Source organism: Squalius cephalus (assembly GCF_949319135.1).
Source record: "Squalius cephalus genome assembly, chromosome: 16".
Classification (NCBI taxonomy): Eukaryota; Metazoa; Chordata; class Actinopteri; order Cypriniformes; family Leuciscidae; genus Squalius; species Squalius cephalus.
In genome coordinates, this window is record NC_137137.1 from 4,038,220 (window position 1) to 4,054,292 (window position 16,073).

At 37.4% G+C, this 16,073-nt stretch overlaps 1 protein-coding gene across 2 annotated transcripts in view; it reads right to left on the reverse strand.

Annotated features, from left to right (window-relative positions):
- Positions 1–2,175: 2,175 nt before the first annotated feature.
- The window catches only part of LOC307173619 (leucine-rich repeat transmembrane neuronal protein 4), a 119,588-nt gene continuing 105,690 nt past the window's right edge, over positions 2,176–16,073 (reverse strand). For both annotated transcript variants that reach the window (XM_079896849.1, XM_079896848.1), the window contains exon 3: positions 2,176–4,722. Coding sequence is in view for 1 of the 2 variants with exons in the window: in XM_079896848.1 (XP_079752974.1) it covers positions 4,501–4,722 (222 nt within the window). In the remaining variant the exon portion in view is untranslated. The remainder of the gene's footprint in view (positions 4,723–16,073) is intronic.

A 16,073-nucleotide genomic window follows, 5' to 3' on the forward strand; every position in this document is an offset into this window, starting at 1 on the left:
AGTTTGAATTATGCATGTCATTAAGGGTTAACGGAAATGTCCGTAAAATTACTGGATAATGTTATTTTTTTACAGTGCAAGACACATGAGTCTCAGTTAATAACTTGCTACATTTAGCACTGAACTATATAATCTTTTTTTTTCTTCTTTTTTTTTTTTTTTTGCTTGGCTGTTGCTTAAAAGTCTTTTATCAGTAACTTGTAGTTTGACGAATATGAGTTTCAAAGCAGCTTCCCCATCACTTCTGTACATGAGTTTCATCAGTCTGGCTGCTAGTCGAAGTTTTATCTGAGTTTCACCAAGGTCTTAAGCTGAACGTTTCTCCTCATACATCACTCTCACATTAAAAAGGATTCACTGTGGCACGGCGGTCATGTTTTCGCAGAGATACAGGCTCTTGAATTAGTCTCTGTCTTCTCATGAGATGGAGGAGGATAACCAGGTCATTCTGGAAATACTGTGACAAACACCCCTTGGATTTTGTGATCTCAAACTGTCCCCACCACAAAGTTTTGGTACACTCTTAAAAATACAGGTTTCAAATGATGCCAGAAGAACCATATTTGGATCTTTCAGTGAACAACTCTCAAAAGAACCTTTTTTTTTTAAATAAAATCTGAAGAACCTCTTTTCCATGAATGAAAAGGTTCCATTGATGTTAAAGGTTTTTCATGGATCAAATACCCTTTATTTTTGAGAGCGTAGAGGAAAGAAACTCTTTGTTCGATTCTAACAATGTACTTGTTTGTCCAAACGGCTGAGAAACATGATGATGAAGCAATTTCTGCTGAACCAGCAACTTCTGTCCGCTCTTCTTCAAAACTAGGTCCTGTGAATAAAGCAGAGGCAAATTGAAATCTAATAGTCAACAGGGACGTGGCTGTTACTCCCTATATAGTACATAAGATATTTGTTAGCGTGCCACTGTAAAGGGCTTGAGCATCTTTACTAGACGGGCTCTTTTCTCTCCGGTCCTCTCGGCTCACGGCTGCTTTGCACCAATGACGACTCTTTCCCAGAGGAATAAAACTTAATGGGCGAAGAATTCGAGAATTCTCAGAAGTCTCAGGGCGAGAGCCTAAATGTCAAATTGAGCGAGTACAAGCGTCTATGATTGAAGGTGATCAAACTGACTGCACAAAGCCAGAGGTTTTGATGGATGCACACGCTATAATGAAGTGTAAAAGATGAAACGCCGTATTGAATGTGGAGGAATACATAACCATTCATCACCGACATGCCGTTTGTGCTTTTAACTTTACCGGAGCGTACTTCTGCTTCCTTAATGTTCAGGATTGGTGCATTTTAAACTTGCTGCATTCATTTGCTATGGGTATTTTTCCTCCGTTTCTTAATGGAATGACTGAATGCATGAAAATGAATATTTAAAATGGATGGAGGAGGATAACCAGGTCATTCTGGAAATACTATGACAAACACCCCTTGAATTTTGTGATCTCAAACATTCCCCAGCACAAAGTGTTGGAACACTCTTAAAAATACAGGTTTCAAATAGGGGTTTTCACAGTGATGCCATCTAGCATCTAGCAGTGATGCCAAGGATGCGATCTAGTGTTACAAACAGCTAGATGTTGCGCAACACACTCCTTTAACTGCTTTTATATCATTGCTAACATTCAATTGGCGTGATTCATCATCAGATTCATTGTTTTAAAATGGAAAAACTATTTTTATGACCCTATAATCTACACAAATGAACGCACATCCTTCTAGCTACGCAAGCTCAATTTAAATGAGTCAGAACTCATTCACACAACTTTTAATGCAACAATTACACGTTGCAGTAATGTAGCATGCATTTCTGTCTTCTTCTACCATCAGTTTTCTCTTTCAGGTCAAATATTGTCATGCCGGAGAGATAGTTTGAAGAGAATCTTGCATAGCTACTTGAAACAGACTACAATTGCACAAATATTTTAGGAAAATATTATCGTGACAAAATAATGGGCTTTCTAAGGGATATTTGCATAATAACATCAGGTTGAACTTTCAATGGCTTCTTAAAAACATGGAGTCGGATGGCGAAAAAACAACAAGATGTTCAACAGTGCGAAAACACATAAACAGCCACCACATCTTACGTTTATAAGAGCATGTTATGCATAGTACTAGATCAACGTCCTCAAAATAGAGAAAATAAGAGACGGACAGGCATATTAAAAAAAACAAATTTACGCTTTATAACTGTTGAATAGACAAAATGAAATATATCGACCTCATTGCTAAGATACAGGAAAACACAGTCAAATGCTTAAAATAATCATCACAATCTTGGCATCAGAACTGAAACGGGTCATTCCGCTCTACAGACACAAGTATTGCATTGAAGGGGTCGGGATAATGTAAAATGTAAAAGTATATACTAGTTATCTTCTTTTTTTTCTCACATAAATACTGGTATAAAAACATTTGGTTGGAAAATCACTGTAATCATTATTAGAGGACAGGTGTTTGACGCACCGTGCCACTTGACAGATGCTTCGAACATATGTTGCAATTATGTAAAATCGCAAAGGAAAGTAAAATTTTTTGAAACCAATGTTCTTTTTAAACAGCAGGCTAATATTCAAACACAGCCATCTTCTCTTTCTTTTTCCATTCGCACTTTCAGTTCATGCACTCGCGCTAACACACACACACAGACACACACGCACACGCACACACAGAATGCATGTTCACTTCCTCCTGGATTAAAGATAAGGCTCCTCTTCCTGGTAACAAGATTGTGTTTCTGTAGAAGCAAAGACATCCTTGTTTTAATTTACATATGTACAAGACAAGTAGTCCAGTCTGGGAAGAGCTTCCTCCCACTTTACAGCGTCTCTAGGTCACTCCAATGGTCTTTATTTGTACAGTTCCAGCTGGAATGTGAGTTGTGGCAAAACAGAAAGAAAAGGAATCCATTTTTACATGTCATTTAATGGATCGTCCAGGCCTCTGCGAAATAATGTCCAAAGGCGGTGTTACATGGAACAAAGGGGCAAGATGATGATGATGGTTAACAGTTTATGGTACTAACGTAGTACACTGTAGCATACATCCACTTTCTTAATGGGTACGTAAAGGAAGCTACCAATAGGCTTCAACAACAAACACAAGTTGTTTTAATTGTTCATTTCCACCTGTCCTCGATTTCCATTCTGTTAATCTGTAAAATGCTTTTTAGTTCTTTAATTCTTTAAAAGTTCTTTAATGACATCACTCTCCAGGAAGTGACATCGTTTTGTAGGGAAACAACATGATAAACTTTTAAAAGACAATTTCGAAAAGTATCATCGTCATGTAAACTTTCTTGCCATGGTAAAAATAATAATCATGTTATATTTACTGTAAGTTTTCATGTCCCCTAAAACACGTTGTTTTACTTGTTAATTGTCCCGTGTCCACGACTTTCCATTCTGTTAGTTATTGGTAAAATGCTTTTTACAAATGAAAAAAAAGTTGCTTAATGATATATTTCAAAAATATCATTCTTGGTATTGGTATGAATTATGTTTTAAGTGCCTGATCTTGACTTGATTGTCTTCAAGACCATTTTATTGAAATAAATTAAACTAGCACAAAGTCAAGGCCTAACAGGAATGACCCTGGTGTTAACATCCTATAAGTGAAAGGAAACTCAAAGTGAACACCTCACAGATTGTGTCAGACATTTCCCACAGTCGTGTGTAAAACAGCACTGATAAATGATGTCACAGCTGTCAGTGATTTTCAGAGGAAAATCAGCATGGCATGATGGAGTCTTTCATCATAATACCAAACCATCAAGACTCGTTTGAAAGATTTACAATAGAGAAGCCGTCAAGTGAGGGTCATATTATCATTTACAATTCAAATTCGCCAGCTCACCTTGAGGAATTAAATTTGGGAAATTTTATAGAAAGCAATTATCGCTGACTTCATGGGGCAGGAGTCCTTCTGAAAGGCCTTATTAGAAAGAGATAAAAGAGATTTATTTTTATTTTTTTTTTAGCTCAGAACCTGCTCAGAAATTCCTTTGCTTGCTGCTGCTCTGGTTTCTTGAATCCATGACGGCGTTTTACTTTTAATTACTTCGGGTAACATTTAGTTACCAATGTTTGCTTTTTCAAAGTATGCATGCTCTTGAGTCAATAAAGGCCTTGATGTTTAATTCTCGCTTGAGATGCTTTTGAAACATTTAGAGGGCCGAGCTCACAAAAAGCCTAAAGCATCCGGATAAAATGCTCCCCCACCCCCCTAAAAAAAAAAACATCCTGTTAGATTATTCCAAACACATCGATCGTACAGTACAATGATGATCCTTGCGAATGACAAACCAGAGTGCGTTTTAACCCACTTCACGACAAAGACAGAGTCGATCCTGTCCTCTCCTGTGAGTCTGTAGTCCATCACACTGGCCCATATATCTCTACATCAGTCTCGTGGTGGGTTCATGTTGAGGGTAGAGCGTAGGCCCTCCGGGGACATCCAGGCGACAGGGACGAGTCCATCTCCGGCTCACTGCGGGAGGGTGCGGATATCTGACAGAGGGGCTGCAGGCACGGAAGGAAGGAGGCCAGCGGACGGGACGGCGCAGCGTTCTCGTGCCCCCAGCCCCTCCAGGGCCTGGGACGGGGGCTCAAAGCCCCTGTTCATGTGCAGGGGCTGGTGAGCCTGGCAGTAGTCCACGATGGGCTGCTCATACCTGTAGAACGCCAATGTGCCCATCTGTTGAGGGGCCTGAGAGACAGAAAAGACAAAGAGGAACATGGTTAGAATTAATGCTGTGTTTCACAGAGAGAACTGCTCTAGGATCAATGATGCTGGCTGTATCACGTATATGGTGTTGCAAAAATTACTATTCATTTAATCAGGCATTCAATTTCAATCATTATAGATTTCATGAATAATTTATTTGATTAAAAAAAAGAAAAAAAGAAAATATCTATCTATCTATCTATCTATCTATCTATCTATCTATCTATCTATCTATCTATCTATCTATCTATCTATCTATCTATCTATCTATCTATCTATCTATCTATATATATATATACACACACACACACACACACACACACACACAACAAAATATAAAAACAATATATTTATACATAAATACAATTAGGAAAACAACTTTCTTTATCCAATAATAATAACGTAATAATTCAATCATTGTAATTTTCATGAGTAATGAATTTGTTTTATAAATCTAAAAAAATAACATTAATAAAAGTAATAAATATATATGAATATTATATTTATTATTTATGTGTATAGTACAGTGTACAGTATCGTACACATACATAATAAATATAATATTACATTTGGATCCTGGCCGTTTTGTGACGTATTCATGTAAAAACACTTTTATATCTTGAAAGAATGTAAATAGACAGGGAAAAAATAGGATATGGATCTGTGCCTTAGTGTAAATGCAGCCTTAAATTGTGGCAGTGTCCAACCGAGTGCAGCGTGCACGGATAAAACCCATCTAAAGTGTGTGAAATGTATTTTCAGTGGACTGCAAATGAGTTCCCCTCTCTCGTAAGAGGCCCATGAGCTCTGCAATCAACCCCATAAATACATTCTCCATTTGCAGCAACAGGCCAATCAAAAGTTTAACACACAGCAAATGCAATGAGATTGGCAAGCCGGCCACCCGCTCACTCACTACAACCTAGCCAATACAATAAGCATTCGCAAATAACAAGAAATGCATCTGACAGGTGGAGAATGCTAATATTGTTAGATATGGCATAAAGATCAGAAGATCACACTGAAAGTGAAAAGAGTGTGCGGTCGTTTCAGTAATTAACAACACATTCAGATTCAGATTTTTCCCTCCAACAACCTTCACAAAAGAAAGCCTAATTACTCCTTTGAGTCTAATTTGGTTGTAATTAGTACCTTTGGAATGCAAAATGTGATAACATCGTTTAGAGTTCATCATTAGGGTAACCAAGGCTCATAAATGAACCTTTTTATCACTTGTGCAACAGGTATTGTAACATGCCAAACATGCTTTTTATCAGATGACAGTGATGCTGCAATAGAAACACTGAATGGAAATGATGTGCCTACTACAGCGCAGAAGTAAAAATGTACACTCATTACCTTAAAGGGACAGTGCACCCATAATGAACATTTGTGGAAAACAAAATTGTTTTGCAAAACGGAAATGCACCTTAACCTGTCCATGTGACTTGTGTGGTATATTCAAAATCATATACAGTGTGATAGCTAGACGGATGGATGGACGGACGGATGGACGGATGGATAGATAGAACAAGTTAATGGTAGATGTTACCAAGTGAAGCAAAAGCTTTTAAAGTATACTGTACATTATATAAAATTTCCTGCTGAGGATTTGTAAACCTTTTCCATTCTTCCCTGAGTATGTGTGTGTGTGCTGTTGCTGGGAAATCGAGGATAGCTGGCCGTACTGACATTTAAAGCACGGAAAACATGGCACAGACAGGGTTTAGCACACACAGATGCACAGATCTTCATAAGCGGCATCTGAACATGGCATCGGTTGGCCGGCCGCTCTGTAGACCTGATTTATATGCAGTCCCGGGCTCTAGAGAGAAAGCACTTACATACCACTGCTTTTATTCTCTTAAATGGAGGGCTTGACTCCATTAAGTGGAGATCACTTATTACATTACAGCCATTTTGCTGATACGGCGCGTTTGGCTTCCGCCATCCCAACCTCTGCCTCACTGCTGCTTTGAATTGTATATAATTATGTGCTAATTAAGTAATATTAGCTCCTGACTGTTTTAAAGGAAGCAGACCCCAGCAATAATGCGTGAGATAAGCAGGTAAGTTTGCGTACAACGAACTGCACAGGTTAATGCTTAGCTTCTTAGCTTATTAAAGGAACGTTCTGAGAGAAAATAGCTGGCGATGAAGACACTAATGATAAATGCAACCTGCAACGTAATGATTGGTGAGAAATGTTCTAATGGCGACGCCACTAATGTGGACAGGGAGCGATATAATGGTATTGTCAATTACACTTTTTAATTGCATCACAAGAACAAGTTCCTCTGAGCGATTAAGAAAGATAAAGGAGCATCGTTTGATCGCTAAGAGAACTGAAACGCAATCTGTTGCGATTGATTAGCGGCGCATTCACCATCTGTGAACTCTCTAAACCGATTGCGTTAAACTCGCGGACGCTAACGCCATGCAAACAGAGAGAAGAGACGAATTGTCCAGAGATCACGGTGCATGTTCCATCAGCCCACAATTGGATTGTGCTGCATTACCCAACAGAAGACTGATCGATTTACAACGAATGCTTGTCAGATTAAATACGGCCCCTCCCTCTCAGCCGCAATGACGGCAACTGAGACATGTTTATGAAATTCACTTTAGGAAGTGGCCAAAGGACTGTGTGTGTCCGTAATGGCACTCCATTTGTGCGTTTGTTTCCGTTTCCCATCCTGCTTCATACAGCACATTACGGCATTTGTAGGTACACTGGCACCAAAAAGTGTTCAGACACTTAAAATAAATGTCAGTGCATTAGTGTGAGGGAAGACATTGTGGATGCGTTGTCAGTTCATTTTTAAATAAATCATATTTGCATAAAATATTAAAATGGGGGCATAAAGTGCCTATGGAATATGGTGCTCCAGTGGAAGAGCATTTGGTGTCCGTGTGGTTCAGCTCCCCTTGAGAATGAGCACACTTATCGAGAAAACATTTCACATGAAGATATTTAAGTTTTAAAAAATTAGTTTTAAAGCCACACTTATGGGCATCTGTGTCTGAAACAGTTTTGATCAAGGATTCAGTCTCTCTAAACCCTCCTTTCCGAGAGCCTACTCTGCTCTGATTGGTCACATGGCCCAGTCTGTTGTCATTGGTCTACTCTGCTCTGATTGGTCACATGGCCCAGTCTGTTGTCATTGGTCTACTCTGCTCTGATTGGTCACATGGCCCAGTCTGTTGTGACTGGTCTACTCTGCTCTGATTGATCACATGGCCCAGTCTGTTGTGATTGGTCTACTCTGCTCTGATTGGTCACATGGCCCAGTCTGTTGTGATTGGTCTACTCTGCTCTGATTGGTCACATGGCCCAGTCTGTTGTCATTGGTCTACTCTGCTCTGATTGGTCACATGGCCCAGTCTGTTGTGACTGGTCTACTCTGCTCTGATTGATCACATGGCCCAGTCTGTTGTGATTGGTCTACTCTGCTCTGATTGGTCACATGGCCCAGTCTGTTGTGATTGGTCTACTCTGATGTGATTGGTCACATGGCCCAGTCTGTTGTGATTGGTCTACTCTGCTGTGATTGGTCACATGGCCCAGTCTGTTGTGATTGGTCTACTCTGCTCTGATTGGTCACATGGCCCAGTCTGTTGTGATTGGTCTACTCTGCTGTGATTGGTCATATGGCCCAGTCTGTTGTGATTGGTCTACTCTGCTCTGATTGGTCAGATGGCCCAGTCTGTTGTGATTGGTCTACTCTGCTCTGATTGGTCACATGACTCTGCTCTGATTGGTCACATGGCCCAGTCTGTTGTGATTGGTCTACTCTGCTCTGATTGGTCACATGGCCCAGTCTGTTGTCATTGGTCGACCGCTTACAGCACATGCCGAAAAGGAAACGGGCATCACCAAAACTGAATTTCAACTACGGAGGTTTCCTCAGCACTTGATACACAGTGATACGAAGAGTAACGATGGCAATCAATTCGAGCACGAGTCCTCGTGCTTTGGAAGTGTATGCAAAATGGATTTGCTTTGGCAGCGAAGAAAACAGCATCTTCTCGACATTTCGACAACACGAACCAAACTCTCAACTACAGTGTTTGATGGCAGCTCAAAGTAGACGTTCATAATGAAGACCACAGGCTGGAATTCTGCTAATTAAATATACAAATCTAAAGGTTTGTGCAGGAAGTAAGACTGGAAAAAGTTCAGAATCGATTCTTTCTTTTGGGAGACAATAACTTAATTTATCTGCACTTTGATCTTTGAAACTTTGCAGACCTTTTAGATTCACAAACAGCTATTGAACACACACAAAAAGGTAATATCTGAATAAGGGCACTTTAAATCAGCTTGTGTTTTGGTGATTTTTAGTGGATGTATGAAGACAGGTGTAGAAAAATCACATTGACTAGCAAAATGTTTCACTAACCTCAAACAAACACAAGTCACACAATACTTCATTTTTGAAAAAACCCTGAAAACACCTCAATAGTTGTGGGCAGGGGCGTAAGGCCACAGTGAATTCAATGAAACATTCAAATTCAACCACACATTATTACATTTATAACAGAATTACTTATATTTACTTTTATTCTTTTTTATAATTTATATATAAGTTTATATATAAATATAAACTATAAAATATAAATGTATATATTGTTTGATGTTTTGTCTATTTTTTGCATATAATGCAATAACGTTTTTAAGTGGGACTTGCGTGTTCAAATACCTTTCGTGGCCACTGTAAACCCTAAATGAAGAAAACAATTATGCAAATTTGCTTAGTTGGGGGTCTACATAAAAGACCTGCAGAACGACTTCAAGGCTCAGTTTGCCTAATTATATAGCTGGAAATAAAGAAGTGAAAATGTTGTCTTAGAAGCATTTAAATGAGAGCGTATGGCTCTTTTGTGTTGAACAAATTGCCACTTTTTGCACGTTTACAATCGCATTGAGAGATTACGGGTCTACTTCAAGCGGGATTTCAAGTGCATATAATCTCTTGTTAATTGGAAAAAGTAAAAATAAAAAGTCTGCTTTCTTGCTATTTAACAAAAGTGTTTTTTAGTATTATCCCTAGCTTGCTTTGGCATGCATTTGTTCATTGCATCTAAATCACATCGCATTGTTTACATAGGTGCGGATAAGATCCACAATGTTGTATTAATCTTCATGCAGCGGAGTCTTCATCGCACAGCTGCGTTTCACCGCATTCATCTGGGAACAAGGACTTAGAGTTAGCGATCGACCTTTGCCGGATACAAACCCCATTTGTACAGCCTTGTCAATCCTATTTCTCTGTTTAATGGACTGCTAGAGCGATCATTCAGTTTGCAACTATGCAATCAATTATACATAAAGGCAAATGGGATTAATATTTAACCGTTCCCTTTCCTTTTTATACCAACGTACAACAAGTGTAAAGGCAACATAGGGGACAACTCCTAAAGAAAAAAGATGCATATGCATAAAACAGCATTTCTGATCACATTCCCAGTGAAGTGTTTGACTATGGTGTTGTTTCCTTCACAAACACCCTTCCGCCCCCGTTTCTTTTGAAAACAGGATTAAAGATGCTTGGGAGTGATGAATATTTTAAAAATAAAAGGCTTTTTGGCTTCGCACGCCTGTTGTCCATCCCGGTTTAATCACAAATATTGGGAGCTTTTGCTTTTGGCTGCTGCGGTCAGAGCTTTTAAAGACGTGACTCATAGCGGGTTGCGTCTGGGCTCTTGCCAGCGTTCTGTGTTAAGAGCTAAGTGCAGTTGATGCACAGGATTGAGTCTTAGAAACTCCTCTTCTACACAATACAGAGCTTTGGAGTGCATATCCACTACGCTTCAGATTGAGAGGTGAACACACAACAAATATTGGCTATGTTTGGATGAATCCTTTTGCTTAGGCCTACTACTAGAAGTGGGCGATATGACCATAATCTTATATCATTTATATTTGACTGGCAGATCATCAACATGCTGTTACATTTCTCTCCGATACAGTAGGTAATTAAATGAAGTTGAATGTGGAGGATTTTGACGTTGAACATTTTTGACAGTTTTAACAGTGACAGGATGCACGTAAGCGGTCTGTTAAAGACTTCACTCTTTTAGTTGCCAAGGGAATATTTCTCTTTTTCGTTACGTTTAAGTAGTAAAATGTCTAAAACTAAACAAAATAAAACTAAAAACTAAAACTTTGTAAAAACTATATAGACATATTTCATCATAAATGAGGTAAATGTTTGTACAATCTGAATCAGGGTAATTATCATTAACTAAAATTATTATTATTATTATTTTTTTTTTAAATCTGTTAATTGAAATAAAGTTGAAATAAAATAAAAATATTATTTAAAAAACTTAAACTTATTTCCGTTTATTGACAGTTTAAGTTTAAGTCGAAGCACTAAAATTATTAACTAGAAATAAATAAAAACTAAAATTTACTAAACTACAACTGAAATAAAAATAAATGAAACCTAAATAGCGATATTGAAGAAAAACAACTTCAAAAAACTACTACAACTTAAACTAAAATGAACATGAAATCTACAATTATAAAAATAAAAGCTAATTCAAAATATTTATAAAACTAAAATAAAAAAAAAGTGTCAGATTAAATCAATAGAATGTATTACTTTTTCTTAAAATATATTCATGGTTTCTTTTCCGGACAATCTGCATATATGGATGTGGAATTAAGCTGTCGAAAAAACAAAATTAATCGAATATATGTGAGTCTTTTTGAGCTACTGTGAAAAAAAGAAAAAAAAAAAAAGAAAAAAAAGAAAACAAAAACCCATGGAATGGCATCAATGTCTCATTCACATCTACTAGAATACTGTATGTAAGTCACACCTGTTATAATAAAATAACTGTGTGAATGTAGCCATAGTAACTTTTTCCATTTACAAAAAGTTTTACACATACAGAAATGAATAGTATATGTGTCACACCAATTGAAATTCAAATCCACTCACATGAAGAACAGCTTATTCTGCATGAAGGTGATTCCCTCCATGTTGAAATCACATGAACAGTTGGAAATTGCTCATATTATGCTGGAAATATCAGGCACTTTTAAGAATAGTGGGTGACTATTGAGCCTGTGAATCTAGTATTTCCATTTTCAAATACCAGTAACTGAATGGTTTGCTTTTGTGTAATGCCACACACACAGAGGAAGTCAAAAAGGCACATTCATGATTGTTAAGCAGATTTTTGAATGGTTTAATTGCATTTTCTTGGAAAATGTCTCATATAAATGAATTGATTCATTCAAAGATTTTCAGTAATTACCTTCTCTCTCTGACCCTGCTCTTATTAGGCTGCCATGTTTAACTTTTCAGCATTGCAAATGATAAATGTTGAAAAAGCCACTTCAGCTCTGTGCGTACAATGTGCTAAAAAATCATGCCAACTCTCTAATTATCTTACTTTGACTGATCACTCAGTAAAATAACACACATTCCCATTAGCAAACACCACTTAAATTAGCAAGCATTATAAATATCGCAAAGAAAGACTTGTAGAACAAAGAAAGAGTATTTATTATGGAAATAATATACTTTAAAGGTGCACTATGTATAATTTTTTTTGTTCAAAATTAACAAAATTTTAATAATGTGTCAATACATCATCAATCCTTCTTCTAAAATGTGGTTTTGTCTTACCCTGATTCACTATGGTAAGCCTTTTATAAGTGTTTATATTTTAGACCTGACGGGATGGTTTTCGCAGGAAATTGCACACATGCATCCCTCGCCTGTGCGTGTCTCGTCATCCGAAAATAGAGAGCAGTTGCTCCGGCTACTTTGACGCGTTAGCTGTCACAATGAGTGAGAAAGGTTGACAGCCGCTAAATCTCCAACCTCCAGAGAATCACCCGTTTAATCAAACGGCGAACAGAGGAGAGTCTGATGGAAAAAGAGAACGAGACAGAGCTCGAAATAAAACAAGAAGCAACATTGGCTTGGTTTTTCTGTGAGGGTGAGAACTGAGGGATTTGAAATGTAAATGTGACGTGGAGATGTTTTTATTACTCAACAGGAGAATAAAGAATTGTATTGAACACATAAAATGCCATGTGTAGCTCTCTAACAGTGTTTGAGACATTGTAAAGCGTTATTGCGTCATTTATGGTTGTTGTAGCACTGGGCTGGAATTTAATTTCAAGGAAGTATAGTGTCTACTAATGGGTAAAGCTACAGTAACGTCATCAGCTAATAATAAACTGATTTATATCTGTAGGATAATCTCTCTCTCTTTATATTTGTTATGATAAGGAACCATTTTCATCCGCACATAAGCACCACCAAAACAATGTTCTTCCACAAAATGCATGCAGTTTTGTTTTTAACAGCTAGAGGGCCAAATGTTATAGTGTAACTTTAATATTATATTATTTGCAAGCATAGTTTTTTTTTTTTTTAAATACATAGTCTTAAGATTCGAAGTACACTACAAGTGCACATTCAGTATAAATAAGTGCACTTGTTTTCCTCAAGGGAACAGTATGCAATTTTGTCATTCTCAACCCAGCCTGTTCTCGTTTCATTTCCACCGTTGAATATTTGATATTTCTAAGCAGATGTCCATGTTTCTGCTGACGTTCCCTTTCAGATAACGCCAGCTTCACCCTGAAAGCACCTTCATTCATTCAGCGCGCTCATCTCCACAGCGTCAGAAGGCCGTGTCTGAGATTAGTATGCCACGCTGCATGCTGGGACACATGATGGCCAGCGATTCTAATAGCAGGCTGTCCAAGTTTCTTCGCTGCGGCAGCGGACAGGCCCTACACAGAGCGCCCGCACACTGAATGATCCCACAGACTAAAGGACAGGCCAGGAACGCCACAGCACTCCGTTAATATGCAGCGTAGTGGCCGCGGTTGTCACAGGAGAGCCCGGCACACGCAAGCTGTCTCGGATTACTTTCTGCCTTTTTAGCCCGTCCTTTATACCGACGTCTTTTTCCTTTAGCGTCTCCCTTAATCACTTAGGCTTATGTTCGCTGTCTCTCTTTCTATCTTCACCCGGGAAAAGCATTTCGCTGTGACCCCTGATGCAGCGCAGAGGGACACGATCTGAATGAGCAGTTTGATAAGCAATCTAAACCTAATAGCTTAGAAACTGGAATTAATTGTGTTGCACAATGACATTAAAGTGTTGATCGCCTGTGGTCTCTCGGGTCCACATGCAAATCTACACACTGTATTTTTCTTTCCCACTACTGACACATGGACAAATCTTTTTTTTATAATTCTTATTAATTGTAATAATTAATAATAATTTGTTACATTTATACAGCGCTTTTCTGGGTACTCAAAGCGCTTTACATATGGAAGAGGGAAATCTCCTCAACCACCATCAATGAAGTAGTAGTAGTAGTATATTTAGTATTCTTGTTTCCACTAAAAATATGCAATCCCATAAAAAGATACATTTAAATTTAAAGATAAATTACAACTTATTTTTAGAGAATATACCGGTCATGAGTTTGGTATCCTTACAATTAAAAATTTGTTTTGATGGCAAAGCTGAATTTTCAGCATCATTACTCCAGTCTTCAGTGTCACATGATGCTTCAGAAATCATTCTAGTATGTTGTGTTTATATTTGTGTGGAAACCATGATACAGATTATTAGAATGAATTCTGAAGGATCATGTGACACTGAAGAGTAATGATGCTGAAAATTCAGCTTTGCATCACAGGAATAAATTATATTTTCAAATATTTTCAAACAGAAAACAGTCATTTTTTTAATTCTGATCATATTTGACAATATTACTGTTTTTACTGTATTTTTGATCAAATAAATGCAGCCATGGTGAACACGAGAAACATTATAAACATTAAAAAATCGTAATATTTCTGTAAACTTTTGAGCAAAAGTGTATCTTAAACCAGAATGATATTGAATTTACATTTATTCTCCCTCATGTTCCAAACCCGTATGATTATTTCTTCCATGAAATTCAAAAGGAGGATGTACTGGAATCTCTTTTGCATACGATTACAATAAATGAGGACAAAAAAGACTCAAAAGCATCATAATAGTATCACAAAAATAGTCCATTTGACCATGTGCACTATTCAAAGTCTTCTGAATCCAAACGATAGCTTTGTGTGGGGAATTTTTGTCAGAATATACTTTCATGGTGCTTTTGCATCCTCTTTAAAGCATGAAAGCCTTTTTCAAAACAATTCAATTTTACGAACAATGGGGCTAGAAAAACATAAAAAAATTGATCTGAAAACAAGACTTATTATATTACACATTTTTTCTTCGCACGCTTTACAGTGAGGTCCCATTAGTTAATGTGTAATTAATGTATATACTGTATTTATTACAGTAATTTACAGATAACAGTAGATAACATTGTTAGTTTATGTTAGCTTGGGTTCATAATGCTAACAAATACAACTTTTGATTTCAATAATGTATTAGTAAATGTTGAAATTAACATGGAACCTTATTGTAAAGTGTTACCAATTTATCTTGTTATAAGGACATTTCGATATCTTTTAGTGGAAAATAATATGTTTTTTCCCCGGCTTAACTCTTGACCTACACTTGTCCTGTCTCAAACAGAGCGTTCTGTTCTTGTCTTGAGCAAGATAGCATGTGATATCACTATCGCCCATGTGCGTTTGTTACAGATGAGCAAAAACGAGTGTACAGATACATCAACCCTCCACTGGCATCATAGTGGGACTGTACATAGGTGATATATCCATATACCAACATTAATGTAAGGTTTTTGTATATGTTAATATAAAAATATTTGATAAAATGGACACTCTTAGAAGAAAAGGTTCTATATAGAATCTTAAAGGGTTCTGTATAAACCTTTTAGTTCTTTACTGAAGTTTAAACATTTATAATCAGTGTTGGGGAAAGTTACTTTTAAAAGTAATGCGTTACAAAATTGTGTCACTCCCTAACTAACTTTTAGTTAGTAGTTAGTAACTAACTTTTTATGGAAAGTAATACATTATATTACTTTTTGGGTTACTTTCTCTCTCACTTGGGCTGGGCTTGCTTGTTTTTATTTTGGTTTAAAAATAAATAAATACATAAGTTATATTTTTGGCAAATGTATGGCCCTTTCACCAAAAGTGAAATGAATAAGCCTAAGGCTGAAGGAAATGCAAATTCACACCTGCACAGTAGAGGGCGCCGCTCAAACAAACCTTTCAGCTGCGCTGCTGCTCTGGGGTGTGTTTCCCGTACGCGGGTGTAACTCGCTGCTTAACAACCATAGTACGTTGCATCGTTGAAGAAATCAACTAGCTAGTCACGACTGTTTCCCGAAACCATATTGTCGCAAAGTGGTCGTTCAACCACGTTGGTTTA